The sequence below is a fragment of the Diadema antillarum genome, unplaced genomic scaffold (genome assembly GCF_040938485.1).
Source record: "Diadema antillarum isolate AM-2024a unplaced genomic scaffold, OU_Dant_1.0 scf00000003, whole genome shotgun sequence".
Taxonomy (NCBI): Eukaryota; Metazoa; Echinodermata; class Echinoidea; order Diadematoida; family Diadematidae; genus Diadema; species Diadema antillarum.
In genome coordinates, this window is record NW_027270892.1 from 1,106,267 (window position 1) to 1,128,320 (window position 22,054).

Genomic DNA, 22,054 nt, shown 5'->3' on the forward strand with positions numbered 1-22,054 from the left:
CTGCAAAGTTACAGTTGGTATATCTGTCAATTGCTTTTTGGACAGATACATACACATCAATGTAAAAGGAAATCTAATAACATATTTATGTTGTGCACAATATCTGTAGCAACCATACTGTAAAGACATATAAGGAAGGGATAAAAAAGCTTCAAGTATCAACACTCATCAGCACAAGTATGTCCAAACCAGCTGGTACTATGACAGCATTTCTTCTTCCCTAAATACTATCTCCCTGATGCTCTCATAATGCCTGTATCAATTATCATTAAAGGACAACTGTTTCACAAAAGCTGCAAACGGACATGAGTGTTGATTCCCCATGGAATTTTACACTGTGTGTCTAGCAAGTCATTCAGAACTGTTTATTAGGCATGACGCCTAATAACAAGTTTCAGAAACCTGAGAAGAGTGATATAGGGGGTAATTTCCTTTTCAAATATCATGTTCCATGTTATTGTTGGCCCTCTTTACAATGTGTACCATCCACATTTGATATCATGCCCAGCTTTCATGGCCACGACCCTTCACTTGTTGATTTGTTTGGCAAATATTTACTCTTCGTCTTTTTGTCCTCTTTCTTTCTCGCCCCTTAAAAACAGACCACAACAACAAAACATCACATTGACATGTAGTCAGCTCACTAAAGTTTCATTGCCAAAATAAAACAACTAAATATTATGAAATACTGTAAAAGTGGAAATTTTCGCGGAGTTGAAATTTTCGTGCATTTCGCGCATTTCGCGAAACTAGCGCGAAAATAAAAGCACACGAATATTTTTGCTTGCTACAGTACTAGTATACTGTATGTTCCCGTAGTTGATGTCTTGATCCCGCGCGGATTAAAAACACACGAAACTCTACTTACCTGGCCGAGAATGAAAAATTAGTCGCACGAAAATATCCACTTTTACAGTACTGTCTTCCTCCCTATGGCATGTACTATTTCAATTCAGTCACAATGAAGTATCATTATTCTTCTTTTTTGAATACTTACATGTAATTTGTATTTGACATCTCTCAGGTTTCATTTTTACTTTCCTTTTTCTTTCCTCTCTCCCTCCTTGTGCTTCGCATCATTGTATTAAGCGTGTTACAAATATAATGTATCATTATCATTCTTATTATTACTCAGTATACAGCTGCTTTAAAAAAAACTTTGTCCAAACAGAATATCTGGGATAAATCCTGCCTATTGTGTATTTACACCCTTGAAGAAAATGCTATAGTGTTCATGTCCCTCTTGATCCAAGTGTATAAATGAGTATACTAACAATGCTGGAATTATGATACCGGCAAGGCCCAGTGGTCCAGCACTGCTATCACTGACGAGGCTCCCCTTGGTGAATATGACACTGTCATCATTGCCTTTCACACCTATCAATTTTTGAGGCAGCAGAGCATGTTGCTTTGATGATGACTGAGTTAAGCCGAGGCATCAAAATTGCCTTTTTTTCACCTTATTCATGCAGGACATCTTAAAGCACTCTAAACTCTGTATGAACAGTTTATTAGGCCCTGAAACACTCATAAGATTACACCCCTCCTGAGGCTAGGTTCAGGAGTGCTCCTGAAGTCTAAACTCTGTATAAATGGTCACAAACATTAGGAGCACTCTGGAAAGGGTAACCGCGATCTGGTCGGGCTGAAGGGGCATATGCAGTACATGCACTGAACTGTCTGGAGCACAACACTTATTGGAAAAATTATTGGCTGTCAATGAGATGCAGAAAAGAAAAAAAAAACTATAGGAAGAGTGTAATGCACTGTGAGCTGTGGTGCACACTGTGCATCAGTATGCGTTTGAAGTTCCCAAAGGTTACTGCAAAGGCTACCATGACAGTTATGTCTCTCTCAGCCACTTCACCTGTAGTCCCGGCTCTCTGACTCTCTGTATGAACAGATTCAAAGGAGTATAAGTCTAAGCGCTTCCGGAGCACTCCTGTGCCCAAATTTGTGTATAAATGGGGCATTATCTACCTGTTAACATGTTAACACCAAGTCCTACATGATTGGGTGGGGGCTAATGGTCCCAACTTACAATGCCTGTGTTCATTGCCCCCTGGAGGGGAATGGTATCGTCTGTGTAGAAGTAGGTTGTTCCCCCAATGTTTTCTTGCGCCACGGGCTTGTATGAGGAAGACCCCTTGCCCTCCAAGTCGATGGGCGCCGGGGCCTGCGACCGCCTGAACTCCTTCCTGTTCATGCTTGGTGATCCTCCAGGGGAGTGGAGAGGGGAGGCCCCAGCAGAGAGGGAACCTGAGCAGAGATGTGCACAGGAATTGTTAAAATCATATAATATGCATTTATAAAAGAAAACGGTTCCATGACATCTGCTCCTGCGACAATTGCTCCCATGAAATATCTGCAAGCTGAGCAGAACATAAAACCTACCCACAAACATAACCCTAACCCTAATCCTAGTCCTCACATCAATCTAAACCCAAAACCCTATCACAACCCTAACCCTAACCCTACGTCCTTGGAGAAAATGAGACCAGAGCAATTGTCGCAGGAGCAGATGTTGTGTCATTGGGGAAAACATGTAAATAAAAAAAACAAACAAGCATGTAAGTGTGGTACCAGGGCTCTGTTTCATAAAGCTGTTCATAAAGTTACGAACAACTTACGAGCGACTGGTGATCAGTTCTGATGTGCTATACTTATCAGAATTTCCATAATTCAGCACAAGAACTGATCAACAGTCGCTCGTAAGTCGTTCGTAACTTTACTAACATCTTTATGAAACATCCCCCAGAATTATCTACTTATCTTTAAAACATGCACAGAGGGAAGGAAGCTAAAAATTTCAAATGAGTTATCTCTATCACATAGAATGAAATCACTTCATCCTCCACTTGACTTGAACAAAAACATGAAATTTGACACGCCAATTAAGACAAGTTTCATCCAAATAAGAAAACGAAGTGAACAAAATGTGTGATTCATTAAAACTGTACATAAAAAAAGAGAAAGCTAGGGAACCTTCATGTTTCATATATGCTTTCAGAAAATGGTCATATTTGTTGTAACCACTTGTGCAAATTAGAATGAGGTGATGGTGTCACCGCATCACACCTCTCCAACTGGTTTTTAAAAATTTGAATATAACCAAAATCATATTTTGGTCAATAATTAAGTTACTAAAATCTACTCTCCCTCAAAATGGTTGCCATCTGACTGTCTACAACCCTGCAATAACCTTTATACAGAAAGAATACAATCTTATCATCTTCTTGTTATAAAGTGAATAATTTCAGTATAGATTTGGATGCCAGTCAAATGAAAACTCTGTGTTTATAGTTTCTATGCCATTCCCAGAACACCCTGGACACTGCAATAGCAAGAGAAACTGACCTGACACGAAATCACTGCCGAGTGACATGCCCACAAGCCCGCCAGCTGTGGTCCTGGGTATGACACTAGCCATGGGGCCCTGACTGACCGGCGGTACCATGGGCCCCTGTCCAGCCTTGCTGAGGTGTCCCTGACTCAGGGGACGTGGGACAAACTCGGGCACCTCTGGCGTGAGGCTGTTGAGCTTGGGCTGCGGCTTGAACTCGCTGAGAGTCAGGCCACTCCCGACCGTCGTGGATGGCATGGACCGGGGTGGTCCACTCATAGTCGGAGGCACAAAGTCCTGCCGTGAACTCCTTGGCTGGAACTCAGACTTGGGGGTGTTTTGTGCACCAGGCACAAACTCCATTCCCTGATGAAAAATTTACATGATATTGTACTGTAAGCAACAAAGTGAATGATTCACACTAATACTCCACATCCAAGACTACTAACCATAATTTTGTGCCATAACAAAAAGTTCGATAACGGTTAGACTTTTCTGTACATCTATGCAATTCTTCCCCCCCCCCCAAAAAAAAAAAAATAAAATAAAATAAAAATAAATAAATAAATAAATAAAACAAATCAAATTCAACTGATGAAAAATAAACAGAAAAGGTGATAAAGTCTACAAATGTACATGTAGTTGAGTGAATGTGAATGAAGAATACCATCATCTCATAGATTCTCCATCTGTCAAGGGCAAATTTTACTTGTATGCAATCTGCACAGCAGAAAGAATACAGGTGTATCAATCAGCTGCAACTCACCACTCAAAAATTACAACATGGTATTTAAAATGCATTTCTTATGCTCCATTCGGCAAGTTCCCTGGGATCAGGAAACAAGATTGACTTTCATACGTTGCAGCAGAAGGCACATTCATTTCAACAACAATGAAACAAGTCTCACACCACACACTGGCAATATATTGGCACAAAGAGCACTGCATTCACACTATCCAGGACCTGTCTGTTAGTCAGTCCTTGTACTTCCAGTGAGAGGCTTCCACTCCAGTTGCAAATATACTTTCATAGTTTTGGAGAATAAAGAGCAATAACCCAAAAGCAAGTCAGGACAATAATAATATAGGCAAGACTGGAAAAGAAAGGAGTAATAACTTGCAAGGGACATCCTTTGCAGAAGGAAGGCCATGCTGAGAGGTGGGAGATTCTTGCAGTACAAACTATAATCCTATCTCGTCACCGCATAATTTCAGGTAATGGGTAACGTGAATAAACATAACTAAAGAGATCTCCCCAGGACCTGCAGACCTTTCTTGGGATTTTTCCTCTTTCATTGTGTAGTCACCACAAAGGGACCTCACAGTATATCTAAAAACACCCTAACATTTTGGGGATTTGCAAGTTAATCAATCAAACTAGCAACGGATGATCTACATGCTGAGACAAGTGTCACAGAGGAACAGTATGGTGGAGCACATGGGTTGCATAGCAACCGAATGCAAAGGTAGGACTACCATAGATCTGCAAATCCCAACCAAATAAAGCAATAACAAAAGTGTATCCCCTGTGTTGATTTGTCAGTATCTTTATGTGTTTAATAGATGAATTAATCAGTCTCAAACCTGAAAATTATCTGCCATAAAAAAACACACACAAAAAAAATTTAAAGATTAAAATATTTCACAAAATAAATGAAATATTCAATGTACATTTTGCTTGGTACCTAGGTTGTATCCATATATGTACAGAACTTGTCAACTTGTTCCTGTCAATTCTGATACTTACGGTTGGGGGGCTGGATGTTATTGTTTAACCCTGCTGAGATTCTTAAATGAAGATCACAGACTTCACAGTGTATGCACACAGAAACAAATACTACTAGAGTCCCTTTTGATAGGAAAGTGTCTAGCCTCTATTTGCACACATGGCAGATAAATTCCCCCTTATCAGCCGCAGCTAACAAGCTCTTATCACGCTGGCATTTTTATTTCTTTTTAAAGATTTTTGTTCCCCTGGTTTATTTCAGTATCTTTGATGTGACAAATTGACAAGGCCCTTGAGCGTTCATTATACTTGAACAGGTGTGAGACCTACAGTTGTACGCTAAATAATAGTACAGCCTAAATGCATAATGGCCAATATGACAGTGTCACTGGACTGTATTGTTAGGGCACTGTTAATCCAGGTCAGCAGCGGTTGTTGTACACCCTGGCACAAAGTGATGAAAGTCTAAGCTACGCGATGGCACCCAGAGTGAATTCCATGGCCAGATTTAATCCTCTGCAAAATACACTACCATGTAATCATCAACGCACAATAAAAATACCCTACACTTTAACGAGAAGCCTCCCTCCTAAACAGAGTGGCTCCCGCTATTATAGATACTTCGATAGACATCTCTCCAATGACCTCACTATGGATTAGAATCTCACCAGGAACTTAGAATAATGGGTCAACAACTTTAATAATTGAGGGTCTATACGTATGCTTTGTTGGTCAACAAGTATATGAATCTATTCAGCCACAAGAGGTACAATGAGCTTGACACTATGAATACCTGGTATGTAATACCAATGCTAACACACTTGAAACACACAACATGTACATTTGATATTGCTGTTATCAAATGAAAAATGCACTAAAAGTAACTGGAGCATGGACATCTTTTATAGTGGCCAAAATTTCTGCAATACAATTACTAAAAGCCAATCGCAATTATCAACTGTAAAAAGCCTGAGATCAAAGAGCAAGTTTCTCCGCTAAATGTCAGTCTATGTCCAACTGCTTGTTTTAAAAGATGACAGAGAATAGGAAGCATAACAAGTTTATTTACAAGAATGAGAATCACTTTTTGAGAAATTGTGAAAAATTGTATAGATGTATGTTCATACTGTAGTCTTTCCCTCATTAAGTACCAGGTAGGTTTGGGGATTAGACACAATGTCCAATCATATTAATGTTCATATCAAAAAGTAAACATTTACAATTGAGCTTCTTTCTCGAACAAAGTTTTACATTTTGTATTCAGAGATGCCAAGTTTCTCAACTGGCTGGGAGTGAGAAATTGTGATTTAGTGAAGAAACTGAAGGGGGGGGGGGGTGGATGTCCCCCTCCATATTCCAAAATTTAGCTTTTCAAAAACTATTTTGGAATTAGAAATTATGCCATTTGGTGCACACTTTTTTGCCCAAACTTAGTCAAGGGTAAATAATAATATACAATGATAATGATAATGTCTCATTTATCCAGGGTAGCCTATCAGCATTGCAAATGCTCTACCAGAGGGCCCTGCCATTATAATTACTAGGCTAGCATTGTCAGGTACCCATTTATACACCTGAGTCGAGAGGGACATGGTGGGTAAAAACATCCAAGGACATAATACGCACTGGACGGGAATCGAACTCGGGTCCTACAATTAGGAGTCAGGAGTCTTATCCACTATTAAAGCCACCGCACCCCTCTAGAATGCATGTATGACTGACATGACATAGTAGATGGCGGAATTTAATTTCAGAGACCTCTTGGCTTATAACTTTAGAAAGGAATAGGCTGTAAGATACAGCCATATAGCTATCCTCTAGTCAACAAAAAGAAAAAGGAAAACATTTACCTTTCACTCAATTCAGCATAAACTGGCTGCTCATCAAATGATCATTTTTGATCTACCTGCCACATTATTTTATTTTTAGGAGGCATGAGAAAATGATTGCAGGGCGGGTGAGCATATTATAGGTTGTTGGGGAGAGAGACTCAGGCCGAAAGTATGAGACTTGGCAGTTTTGTATCATATTTATTGATTATGAGGTTTTTTTTATATATATTATGTCAATTGAAATAGGAAGGTCTACTGGGTAGTCACCCCAGTGACTAAATTGTCTGTGAGAAATAATCAGCTTGCGTGTGAAATCATATATGCATTCATAGTTGAATGGTTGTTTTTTTTTCCATATTATGCAGGCATCTCTTTGATACTGCTGCAAAATACAGCATTCAAGGCTTTGAATTTAATGAGACTTGGTAACTTAGTGGGCATATGTTCAAGGAAGGTTATCAAAGAAAAAAGACGGGAAAAAAAGAAAGAAAGAAAGTAAAGATGGGGGGGGGGGAAGCAGCAACTCACAACACTTGTGGCTTGTAGAATCTTGTTCATGCAATGGTACAATGTACATTACACATGTGCAATGCATGTGTATCTGATTTACTGAAGTTGAATTACAATGTAAGCACTTTTATGACAAGCTTATACTGTATATCATACATACAGGGGGTGGAAAAGAAAAGACCAGAAAAACAAAATGAATTGGGACAAAGAAAACAGTAGCCACTTCAGAAATCTGTCAAATATCTAAATTCAACAGAGTATTGTCATCAGAAAAAGGGGAAACAGAAAGTAATGTGGTTTTTGGTACCCTGGGGTACCAAACAGAAATCTGCCATTTTGTTGATTTATTTGAATATCGCTCTTTTTTCAGCGCTGTACCCTGGGTTACCCCCAAAATAGGTGAAAACCAATTTGTTTGTTTGTGTGTGTGTTTGTGCTTTATTGCAAGCTACTGTGCAAAGAACTCCATGACTTCCTTTTTAATTATGGATCTTGAATCTACTGTTTTAAATGTAAACTGAAATTCCATTCTGTTCATTATCAAAAATAAAACTCTCAAGTTCAAGGTGTGTTTTTTTTTTTCATTTGAAACAGTAACGCTATAGTTAGATTGTGCACATTCCCTCTGCATTCCCTCAAAACCCTATAACTTTGGTAAAAGCTTTTCCCCCCCTCTATAATTAATGATATTCTAGAAAATGATGAGATATTACCTAACACTTCTTACACAGATCAAATGACATGGCCTAACCCTTTCCCTACTATTTCCCGGGTTATAGCATGAAGCATCGAACAGAAAATTTAAACAGAATCATAGAAAATTACATTGAATCATCTAATTGACTTTTTGGGTTTACACTCTCCAAGTCAGAAACTTTCTGCAATGTATCACTTAAAATAAAGACTGAATATTGAAGGATGTACAGTATGTACCTGACCATGGGTTCAACAGTAACATAATGCTAATATGAGTTTAAATGGTGTCATCATAAGAAAACATCAGAGCATTTCTTTGTGCCTGGTTCATAGGGTATCCCAGTCTTGGTAAGATTTCTTTTTTGAGCCATTTGATTTCAAAGTTCTGAGGTAGTACTGCAGTAATTACTCAGCATCAAATTAGTGATGTGATACTTGTAAATCAAAAAGAAACTTGAAGGAAAAAGTGCCTTGCATTCACTTCAAGATCATGATTTTTACAACAGTATGACTACAATCTGGCAGTGAGAATAATACTGACATATTCAGTATGGTTGATACATGTACATTGTTGTATGTGTATTCTGCTCAGCTCTGTATCCCATTATGCATACATACAATGTAATAACGTATTTTCATGTGGATTGAAATGCCATGACCTTGTACAACTACATACTAATAGTATACCCAGGATCGTGTGCACATCACTCTTACATTGAAGCTTAGCACAATATATGCATGCAACTACTGTAGGTAGGTTGCCATTGGAAACGAGTTGCTGTACAGTACAGTACATAGGCCTATATTTTTTGCAACGGTTATGACGCACTAAATATTGGCCAAGTGGTCTTCATTGTCAACAGGATGGTCACTGTCCAGTAGTAGTGACCAATACAGGTTTGATGACTACAGAGACCAAATGTCTTTAATGACTATCATCACCAATTAGGCCCTATGTCGATATATTGATCACATCCTACTACTATGTAGTATCTTATACATGTATGGCATGTAAGATTACAAAGAACTGAGTTTGATTGCATTAGCAGTTCTGAATCACTGCAGGTGTCAATTAAACACAAGCCACAGAGGATCCAATCCATGGAACAATCAACACCAAATGAGCTGTAGCCAGAGGCAAATGTTCAAACACTGTTGTGCATGTACAAATGTATAGACTACAGCACCACTGTGCACGCATACAGGTACTATGTACACACATTGCCCCTTATGCTTTAATTTACTATCAAGGACATATCCACACATTGTAGTGCTTACGTACAATGTACATTGTACACTACCACAGGAGGCTGATGCTGATTGATTTCTGAACCAAGTGCTGAGAATACTAACAGGCCTTTTTGCTTCATGGAGAGTTATTAAGTATGTCAACTGCCTATACAGCTTGTGCAAAATGACACTCACTAATATATATTTTTACAACCTGCCTACAGTTTACTGTTACAAACCTGTGGTTTTCTATTTGATGTTGGAATTCCCTTCATTCTCTCCCCAAAACAACTGCTGTTAAAACTGACTGAAGACACAGGACTTGAAAGTACCATGATGCTAAGCCTATGAAGCCTGCATTGTATACAAAGCCATGGGAACTTTGATAGGTGTACACAATGTATTGAGTAAACAATTGACCAACAAAGAAATAGACAAAAAGTGATATAATAATATACAATAGGCCTACAATATATATTGTAACAAAAAAAGAAAGAAAAAGAAAAGAAAAAGGGGGTACACATGAGGCCCTATCAGCTCGCTATAAACTGAATATCCTTCACAGCACTGAGGGAAAAACAAATTGTGATGGTACAAAATGTATACCTTTATACTTAAAATTATGTTGTACAACATTTTTGACCAAGTGTACATGCAGTACATGTTTTATATGCACTCACTTTAAATACACTGGAAATACACACACTTTATATGACATGCAAGTCCCAGCATGTGGAATACAGCACACATCTACATAGCATATTAGCACTGCGAACCCAGCTCACATAATGCACAGGTGCACGTGTACATACAGTACACTCGGCTCTCTACAGATACCACCATTTCCAAGGAATTCTAACAACATTCAACTCTGATGGAAGATGACATTTTAGAACCCTGTTGATACCCTGTTGATAACCTGTTGATAACTTGCCTAACAGACTGATCTGTGCAGTCTACCAAACAGACGCACATCTCTAAATACAGCACAAGCCTCACTGTCAGAGCCAAATTATTTGAAAGTCTGTGCAATAAAGCATGCTTTGTTTGAGGCAATGTACAAACTGCATTCTGCTGCAAATAAAGCATGAAGTGCACATTTTATCACACCACTTTTACAATGTACAAATGTACATATGTATGTGATTCAATAACACAATTCTCCAACAAATGAAAATCAAAAGGAAAAGTATCAAGGCTTACAAGGAAGAGAGTTCCACCTACAACTGTACTTTCAAAAAGAGACAATCTAATTGTTGCAGTATAACATCATGCATGGAAGATGCTGTTTCAATTTGTATCACATCATTCTTACAGTAACACTTCAGAGTCCATCCATGTATTTCTTAGTTCGGCCCCTCTAACAGACACACACATAAAAGTCACATATGCTCTCCATGTATGCATACATCACACATGATAGGAAACACATCTGCTAAGCCATCATAAAAGGGCCATATAAATGTACATTGTACACGTAGAGCACAGTCCCCACGTCTCAAACTCCATTACAATGAAACACTCGGTGGATGAAATCAGTAATATCCACTTCTCTTTTCCTTCCACCTAAATGTAGTTGTCAGTGCAAATGGCTGTCTGTGAAAAAGTCAGCTCTGAACATAAAGACACATATATGCTAATCGCAAGCAGGTGTGTACAGTATAATTTAGGATTAGAGCACATAATGACCATTGTGTCATCAGGCATCATCACTGACAAAAAAACCATGGCATTTCCTTCATTTCAGTCTTACATGTATTTGGCTGAGATGCCTATTCAAACTCAAGTGCCTTTGAATAAACACTAATGATGGGGAGCAGCAAACCTCAAGACTATAGACATGACAAATTTTGTGTCACAAAATTGGTTGTTACTGAAGTGGACACTTGTGGACACAGATATAACATACAATGTAGCTTAAAGGTATGACATAAATGTACAATATTATATGTACATGTTGTCTACCATTACTGTCTATATTTACTCTGAAACAAAATGCGAAAAAAGGAAAAAAATTACAATCACAATCAACCCATCAAAGTATTTGCTTTCTCTTGTTTTTGTGTGCATTTTGCAAATGAAGTTGCTTGAGAGATGATTTGCCAAGCTAGAGAACTGCACTTTATATTTTTCTTATTTAAGAGAGATTAATCATCTTTTGCACAGTATACAAGTTTTAGATAATTTTCTCAAAGCACCATCTTGTTTTTATCCAGGCTGGGTGTCAGCGGTGATGATGAGATCAAAGCAGGAAAGCATATATTCAAAGTGTTATTGTGTCACTTTTGACCTAGTAGACACAGGTGCATGAATTTATCAGTGAGCGATAAATGTCCATGTACATGTCTGTATATAATTGTAGTATGTTGGTCCATGGCCTTAAAAAGCAAAAATTAACTGATACAGTGATGTCACAAGAAAATAGACATAACAGCGCTTTCCGTTGTTGATGATGATGTTGTTGCTGTTGTTTTTGTTGTTTTTGTTGTTTTTGTTGTTGTTGTTGTTAAGGACATTCTTAATTCATTCAGAGGGCTGAATGGTTAAGGGTCCTTGTTCCTCAAAGACTCCAGTAGCTAAGTTCTTTGACCTATGACTTTCACTTCAGCTGAGCACTCTCATTCAAAATGTCATCAGTTGGCCTGCATGCAAGCCCAATATGTACTTGTACCTTTTAAAGGACACCCACAAGGCAGTCTATAATTTCCAAGAGGTCTGGAGTGAAGTGATAGTTACGCAAGTAAGCTGTGATCCTATAACTCCAGCAGATTTGTTGAAATATCCCACATCTGCAAGTCCACATCATATCATGATGATTTAGACATAAATAAACTGATATACATGTACTCTAGATTGTTATAGCAAACTTCAACTGTAATATGATCATTTTATATTTATTTTCTCATACAGTGTCAGTGTATACTGTATGCTCCACAAAACTTTCATCAAGTAGACCTGCAATTTTCACAAAGCAACATGATCTGAAACATTGCACACTGCTACATGTATAAAGTTATGAGGAGTATAATGGTAAGAGCTTTTTTTATTTGCAAATTATTTTCATAAATTGCACAGACGTCCAGCACAATGAAGATGGTGGAAGGTTTCTCACCTCTAGACCCTGGTTGATGTGCAGGTTGGAGAAGTTGGAGGTCAAGTCATTTCCTCCTACAGAACCAGCTGGGTAGAGAATAGAATATTGCTTATTACTTTGTGAATTCTTGTGTGATATTAATTATGGTAACATTTATTTTTCATACACAAGATTGATACATATATATATGGTGTACAATTGTACATGTATTTACTTGCGTCTTGTGCATGCATTATACACTGATTATAGTTCTTACAACCATTCTGGTGACACTCATTACATCTAGTGTACTGCCCAATGCAAAATTAGATGAAAATAAATTGCAAGCTCCGTATCCCTAACATGGCACTACAGTACAGGTATGTGTCTTGCCCTTTCCATCCCCGACCATTCCTGGTCCAAAATATTACCAGTCTTTTCTGTTTCGGTGGTCTTCATGCATTATAAAGTGGAAATTTTTGCACAATTTGTGTGTGTGTGTGTGTGTGTGTGTGCTTGGCTTGGTGTACATGCAAAGATGAATTTCATTTTTTTTTTTAAATTCTACAGAATGAAAGTATGAAGTAGATTAATTCTACATAGGGTCTATGACAAGCAAAATCATTGATGTGCTGGAAATTTTTGTGGTAGTTTCATGTCGTGTGAAATGCATGAAAATTTCCATTTTTATAGTATTTGCTAAATACTGATTACTGCTGCCCTAACACTGCACAAGTTATGAACAAACAACCTTCCTTCATTTTTTTCAAAAGCAGGTATAGTCACTATTTAACTGTAATATTCTCTTTTAAAAAGAAATCAAACAAAACTACTTTAAATTTGTGCAATGTAAATTTCATTAATTATATCACTTGTATTTTGTGCCATGCTGGTTGTGTCATCTGTGGAAAATGTTTCTAAATGACAAAATATGTTAAGCTGTTCTGATTCAACCATTCTACATAAACACACTCAAGCACACACAATAGATTTATAAACATTAAACATACACACCCACACAGAATGCACTTTAAGCACACATGGTTGCCTTGTAATTGGCATCTTGGTGAGAGATAGCAATGTCTCCTTGATCTAATCACAATATTGTTTGAGGAGAGCTTGAGCAAAATTGTCATACTCTTTGGCATACACCTCCATGATGAAAGACAAGATATTCTCATGTTGTAGTCTCATTACACAGCCAGACAAACGATTACATCAGAACTATTATCAACTGAAAGTAAGGCAAGATTTGCTTTGTTTTCATTGGCCATCTCATTGTTTCCATTTGGCTGTAACAGGGCTCATGATATTGACATAATCAGGATTTTCTGTTTTTCGTACCTTCAAGAATTATCACGTGTGCATCCAATAAAAGTTCAGAAGATGACAATCTCATTGTAAGTGGACTTAGGCGTAGAATGATTGGAATACCTCTTGGTACAAATTTATACTACATATTTATGTCTTTATACTTGGAGAGTTTATACATGTATAGTAAGAGGATTAAGCTTAGAAACTTTTCCCTTGAGTTCAGTTTTTCTTTTCTTAATTTCATGGCAGTCTTTGTTTCTGTTATTGTCTAGTCTCTGTCTTTGTCCTTACCTCAGTTTTGTTTTTCTACATGATTTACTTTGATACTGCATATTACTGAATGTAATTTTACTCATTTATGTTAAGGGCACAATCGTCATAAAGTTTTTGTACTTCTAGAGATGTGCCCCAAGCATTTTCAAATTGACCTCATTTTACTTAAGTACATATTCATATTTGCTGGAAATAAATGTCATTGAACCTGAACCTGAACCTAATCACACTTTATCACAGCAATGAACTTTGACACATGACATCAGAACTTGGCAGGCGTAAAATTTCAGTGAATCAATTAAGATATCCATCGATTCAAATGAGGTTCTTACGTATTGTTTCTATTTTTTTTTTCACAAACCAATTCAGATGGATGCATATTTGAACACTCTCTTTCCATAGTATGCCACATACAGATGTGGATAACTTGACAGATATACAAGTATTAACGTAGCCAGAGACATCTAGACAAATATAGCAAATTATCTGCAAATATTGCTTATCTACCAGACAAACTATTGTATTATCAAACTATCGACTTGTACAAGTGTACAATACAAACACAAACACATCCACATCCACCCACCCACACACACACACACTTCCCACTTTGAGTGCTGGAGATGAACCCTCCTGCATTACTTTTCACCCCCCCCCCCCCCCAAGTTGTCTGTTTCTATACATGATAAACCTGAACAATGCCAGCGGGTATGTTGCCATGGTTTCCTAACATAGTTTACATGTATATGGAATCTCGGCACTAGTGTTTGGGTTCTCTATAACGCAAGGCTTTGAAATCCTGAGATTGTCGTTTCATGTGCGTGTACACGTATGCTTTCAAGCAGATCATACCTGGTTGGAAAATTGGGGGGTCTTCCCTGCTCTGTCCCATTGGCGATGACGCTGCTGCAGAACCGGTGTATGTAGACAGACTTGATCCCACAGAGTGAGATCTCTGTAAAAGCAAAGAAAATGACATAAATCAGCACAGCAAACATGGATAATCCTTTCCTATAAAAGAGGGAAACTTCTGAAAACATGATAGACACAAAACTCTTTCTGTTCATGTGTACACATAATGAAGAAAAAAATAAGAAAATTTGAGAGTGAAGTGCCATATATATATCACAGTTTATACTTGTACTATGTTTGACTGCCTGTTGAACAATTTGACTATTAAGCTTGACCTTTTGACCATTAGACCACATGACCTCAAATACAGTGCATTTACAATTGTAATGCACAAATACACACAATCATGCATGCATGTACAGTGTACAAAGCACCAGTGACACAGAGCTCTTTACATTCATTTTACAGATGTATGACAACAGGAATTAAAACACACTTATTAAACAGACAGACAGACATGTAGATAGAGAGGCAGACAGACAGAGAGAGCATAGACAAATGAATACTGACTATAGTTCTATTTGGTAAAGAAATAAAAAAAAAAACTGGGGATGGGAAGGGTTAAATCAACAATGAGAGCCACATTTTTTTTTGGGGGGGGGGTGGGGTGGGCATATCTGATAATGAAAGTCATTATCACAGACAAGATAAAAGAAGAGTGGACCTAGAACTTCTTACAAAATCAAGCTAAAAGTGAATAATAAAAATGACCCTCTTTGGTACTAAAGTGTACCAATGACAGGGGTGTGAAATCATCAAAGAGAACCATTGCTTGTTGCTTTTTTTTTTGGGGGGGGGTGGGGGGAGGGCATAATTGAGATTAATAATGGCATGGCCCTCTGATAGAACAGTGGCAACACAGAAGGGGCTACCCTGGATAACGACGTCATAATCATCATCATCATACTATCATCATCATCATCATCATCATCACCATCATCCTCATTATCATTATTATGGACCATTACTTTGCAGTGAATTCATAGCAATGTTCAGGTTTGTGTGAGGAGACTGCATCAACATAAAAACTCTGGTTAGTATCATCTAATATTTCAACATAGTCTTTGTTGTTGCTTTTTAATGGTGCTGAAGTTGCTTGAGGTGCAAAGGCTACAATTCAAGTCATTGGAAGAGGTCTCATAAAGCACCCACTAGTTCCAAATGGGGTTAAGCAGCATGAATTATCCAAGAGAACATATGGCATAACTTTATATAATGCTTGAGACAGGGACACAACATGGTAAAAGATTGGGCTTACCTGCATCAAATGTTGCAGTTTGCTTGTAGAGGGACCAAAATTTTCACTGTCAAATGGGGCAGTGAAGAAATGGTCTGGATCCAAGTGAGGATCAGCAACTGGAATAAAACAAAGCAAAAAAAAAAAAAAAAAAAAATGATGATGAAAAATAATTTCAACAAATAACACTTGGTTATAGGGTTCCAAGCCTACTATTCCCTTTGCCCATCCCAAAACTAATGATCCAATTTACAAGTCTCCTTGCAGAACAATAACCTACTGGAACAATTACACTACAGCCAATTATCCCTACTCCAATAATGAAGGGCAACTTATTGGCCTGCTCTTGAATGGCCAGGAGGGGTAATTAGGGAAGTACCCTCCAGCCAGGTTATTGCTTGGGTGGTTGTGAAAGTGTGGTTGTTGTGAATGGTTTCATTGTTCTTGTAAAACCTGAAGAGCTTGTATCCCATCCCTGTCTTAAACAGACTCCCATTATGTAGTATGCAGCTGGATGGCATTCAGAAATTCTAACTCCATCCCCTTGCCTGTGTGCTTCAAAACAATTTTCAATACTGGTTTGACTGGAGAAATGACTTCTAATGAAGGAAATTTCAACCACCAGGGTGTTCACACATGTATTAATGACAGTTCTCTTTGCCTACTGATATTATTAAATGTGAGATTTGTGCTCTAAGCCACATATTTGCCCCCTCTTCCACAAAAAAAAAGACACACACACATTGGAATGATCATTCATGGTAGCAGCTTGTACGATTATGCTTTTGATAATGATGATAATGAAACAGCATTTATACAGTGCCATTTATTTGTAGAAACATTCAAGAGAGCTAAACATATGTTGGACATGTACACATGTATTACCATTCACAAAACTTATAAAACTACATGTACATGGTAATGTAACATATTTTTTACCATTACATCAATATGGTTTCAAAAATTATTACTTTTTAGAAAAGTGACAACAGAGTCCATGTTCAACACTTGATTGCATCTCCTCAGTTTATATTTAAGAAAATGTCAGAATCACAGGTGCACTGACTCTACACCATTCAATTGCACAAGCTGACCTTCTACGATAAAACCAACATCTAAATGCAACTCAAATAGGTTAGCATTCACCCTCATAGATATTTTTTTCTTTTTAAAATAAATTTTTGAGGCGATTCCATGAAGCCAGACATACAATGTCATCTCTACAGCATGTACAAAGTATATGGAACACATCCCTAACAACAAGATAGACAGACCGTTCTTTCTAAATGATCAACACTAAGTCACACTCACAAAAACACTAGACCTTAAGTTATACCATGCCACAGTACTGTAGATACAATATCAACTGTACCTATTTATAGATAATATCCAGACGATGGGTAAATCACTTACATAGTGCTACTGTAGTCTGTATGGTAAGGGTACCACGTACCGGCAGGGTACCTTAACGTCGGCACCCTGCATATCATAGCTGTTAGCGTAGAACAAGAAAGTATGTGTGGGATTATGCGCAATAAGTTATGAAAATGATGATAACAAAGACACAAAAAATAAACTCATAAGCAAACTAACAAACTAAACTGAATACGGTTCAGCTACACATGCACTTAGTAAATTGTGAACACGATGCATGACTGTGAAATTCACATTACCTATGGAGGGAGGGGGTGCTGATGTTGAGGTACAGTACCCTTTTCAGCTGTGCAAAGAAAATGCATCGCACATACTAAAATGGCATAATTTCACTACAGAGATTCAGAATCAACAGGACGATCACGATATTTCAAACTGCAGTATATTTATGGCATATTTAAGGCAAGACATAGGCAAATTTGTTCCAGAATACTTTTGGAATAAATAAGCTGCAGATCCTTAGGGCGACGATAGGTGGTACCCTCAATCATACATGTTTGACATCTAGGCCCTAATTGTGCAAATAGGCCTAGGTCCTAGGTTCTAATAGATATCTACATGTAGCTGTAACGCCTATTTATGTAGTTCTAGATCTAATTGATCTTTTATTGAGCCTGAAGCTGCCATTGCCATTTCAATTTATCATCAAATTTGTCTAGAAAATTCTAATTTACTTCCCCTTAACAACCCTTTTCCTCCATAGAATGCCATATCAAGTGGATTACACTGACACGACGTACAACGTACGACATGTAAAAACTGATAATTAACAAGCATAGACAGAAAAAAACGTACAGTCTTATTCGATCAGTGATGTTGACTTAAATTTACTAGCCTAACTGTTAGAGCTTTTTTGGTTTACAGACACTCTGCCTCTGGACGGTACTGGTAATTTAAATTTTCTAACGTTAGGCCAACTAACTTCTCGACAACTAGAACTAGTCTACTATGTTTCTAGTACGGTAGGATTCCTACTACTCAACTAGCTAGAGCAAAACTGGTTAAATTTAGATCTAGCTTACGTACAAATATGTACGAAGCTAGAGCTAGACCTAGGCTTTCCATCACCATGTCCATGATCACCTAACCGCAGCAGCGAACCCATACGGACAAATACGTACCGTAAAGGGTGTGTTACAGCGCCCCGCGACGGGGTTAATGATCACCGTGATCAATGAACATGAACATGATCATGATGATGAATGATCACTGATATTTTTTTTATTAGTTAGGCCTACCCATTAATATCCATTTTAACACTTAGTGATAAAGATACACATTTGAAACCTGGAAACTGATTAAAATGACCAGCTGTCGTTCGCTGGATCATACGAAAACAATAGATTGATGAAAGCATGATAAGCTGTCATCTTACTTACTATCCATTTTTAAAAATAATGAAGCTGCTGAGAAAGAAAATGAGGCGCTTCGATTAATGCACTTTCGTTGAGTTCTCCCGATCCCAATCACTCATTCGCTTGTGCGCATCTTGCAGAGCTCAATCAAAGAGCCGCATGAAACCACACACAGTGAATAGACCTTGTTTTCTATGTTGATGGTACGCCGTACAACTAGCAGCTACGAGATCCACCAGTGCATGTAGCTTCTTGACCGAAGAAAGCGGAGGGGACGATCGTAGATGTTATTCCGTGTAATGACCAAAGCCTCGAAATAATTCCTTCCATAAATATGCAATTTTCCCGTATTTCCAGATCTCCTCTAAAGTTTTTTAGTCCTGAATGGTGGAGATATCGACATCATGATTTCCAAATACGGAGAATTTGATGAGAAAACTTCCATATGTACACACAGCAGTCTGCTCGCTTTAGGGTCGTCGGTCGAGCCGTACCTACCTAGTACCTTTACACACAATGTACAGCATGCATGCAGTACATACACACACGTACAAGCAAGCCAGTGGTACAAGCAAGCTTGCTGATAAAGATTCGCCGTCGCACATAAAATATTTCTTTGCTAACGTTGATGGGGTAATTTCAGTATCGCCGACATCGCCGAGTTCTTGCTGAAATTGCGGAAACGGGGGGGGGGGGGGGGGGGGGGGGGGGGGGGGGGGGTGACTTTTTTCTTCTTTTAATCAAATATTATTGTGGCTGTATAATACAATATTATTGTGGCTGTATTGTAGTGTGTGTGACATTTCCTTCCTGCATCTGTATCTGTAGTGTGTGTGACATTTCCTTCCTGCATCTGTATTTGTGAGGGGTGCAGGTATCAAAATGTGTTCTTGTCGCCAAGACAACAAGATTAATTATATCAATTAAGGAACATGAAATCGAGACGCACAATAACTCTTTTCTTCTCAAACACACACACACACACATACACACATACACACACACACACATACACACACACACACACACACACACACACACACACACACACACACACACACACACAGAAATACGACTAGTCTATATTTTATCTTGAATAAAGAGATTATACAGCATCAGGTTGACCATATTACATTTTAGTCTTAAGTTATGAAGGGGCTGAATTTTGTTAAATTGCATCTATATTCCTAACTCATGACATTTCAGATGAAGGGCAAGCATGAGAAGCCACTACATGTACCCCATAAGTTTCTGAACATGCTAGACTGAATTTCACGAGATGTATGTCTTCACGTAGCTGCATAATGTGCACTAACTATCTTCTCTATTATATAGTCGTGATATCAGATTTCTTCATGAATGCCTTTGATGTCAAAAGTGCAAAACTTTTGATCAATGTTTTGTATTTTTGGTTTCTAACATTATGATTATCTGTTAGACATCGGGATCAAGCACCTCCATGGAACATACAGTGTACTCAGAAATGTCCTTATTGTAACATGAGTATGCAATATCAGGGAGGCGGAGAGAGACACTTTCTTTCCACCTCCCTAGCAACAACATGTTATAGTAATAATTAGTTAATGAAAATGATGATGGTGGCGGAGGTATGACCACTTTTAATGGTATATGCTCTTTTTTATCTTCTAAGTTCTTCTTTCTCTTTTCTTTTACTTCTTTTGCCTTTTGTACCTTGCTAGTTTTGGCTTTCATTAACTTTTTGTAGTTATGTCATCAGTACTTTATGTCCTATCTCCATTGCGAGAAGTATTCACATAGTTTTGTTTCCTTGAACCTGCAGTTGCAAGATTTGTCTTTACGGTTCTTTCATATTTCACATCTTATTGAGAATATTCTTTTATGTAGATTTCGTACGCTGACACACTTTCTAGTCATGATCCACCATATTATTCTATTTCATATCTTGTTTGCTTGTCTTTTTAAAGTATATGTAATTATTATTACATTGATATGAGGTGAAATATAAAATGCTGGAACTGTCCACTGAGTCACGGAGAGTGGAAGACCGGTGCAGTTTCAGGATAATCAATTCAATTCAATATAGAATTGCAGAAGTCAATGATGATGATAACAATGATGATCATAAATAAATGATATGAATAATGACCATGAAAAAAGCCAACCATCATTACGATTATAATGATAACAACAACAACAACAACAATAATAATAATGGTAATAATAATGATAATAGTAATATTAATAATGATGATACTAATGATATAGTAACGATGATAATAATATAAGATTATTAACTTATTGCATATCTATTTATAACTAAGCTATTTCCACGCTTTCGATATTACAAATATTACATTCTGAATTTGAATGCCCGAATATTTTCGCGTGCATGTGATGTGTGAATTTGAATGCACATTCATGAATTGGAATGACAAAAGTATGATATTGACCGGGATCAAAAACTGTAATAGTAATAATAATAATCATACTAATAGTAATAACAATAATGATAATGTAAATGATAATAATAATCATAATAATAGTAATAATGATTATAATAATAATAATAATAATAATAACAAAATAATGACAAATTAATGATGATACAATGATAAGAAGGAGCATTGCTATCGTCATCGCCATAGTATTGAATTATAGGCCTAACATTAGATTATAGGTGACAATAATAAAATAGAATATGGGGTAGTCAACTTTCATATTGACTAAATGAAGAGTTTGTTCGCAAAAGCCGATAAGTCCATTTTTGAAGATTTTGAAGTACCTTCTCTCTCATAAAATACAAAATAGTACCTTTTAAATGATATATTGGTCACTACATATAAAGGTACATTTTTGAAGTTATGGTCAAAAGAAGCAAAATTTTCTTATTATTCTCTTTATTATTCTTGACCTTTAATCGCAAATATCTCCATTTGGCAAATATGGACTTATCGGTTTTTGCGAACAAACTCTTCAAATATTGTCAGATTCACATTGTGTTGTGAAATGTGCGTTTAGTATTTGTTAAATGTTTGCCCAACTGGCTATTTGTTAATAGTCTACTGTGCTCCTAGTTTTGTTTTCGATAAACTAATATACATACAGTCATTGTATGTACACTGTTGTATGCACGAATG

General features: G+C 37.4%; 1 protein-coding gene across 1 annotated transcript in view; it reads right to left on the reverse strand.

Annotated features, from left to right (window-relative positions):
• Positions 1–19,411, reverse strand: part of LOC139732645 (PAN2-PAN3 deadenylation complex subunit pan3-like) — a 30,431-nt gene extending 11,020 nt beyond the window's left edge. Inside the window, exons 1-6 of the mRNA XM_071643534.1 lie at positions 18,960–19,411; positions 16,168–16,265; positions 14,850–14,952; positions 12,450–12,517; positions 3,358–3,709; positions 2,042–2,259 (exon numbers count right to left, since the gene is read on the reverse strand). Of these exons, the coding sequence (XP_071499635.1) occupies positions 2,042–2,259; positions 3,358–3,709; positions 12,450–12,517; positions 14,850–14,952; positions 16,168–16,265; positions 18,960–18,966 (846 nt within the window). The 5' untranslated portion in view covers positions 18,967–19,411. The remainder of the gene's footprint in view (positions 1–2,041; positions 2,260–3,357; positions 3,710–12,449; positions 12,518–14,849; positions 14,953–16,167; positions 16,266–18,959) is intronic.
• Between the last annotated feature and the right edge of the window lie 2,643 nt (positions 19,412–22,054).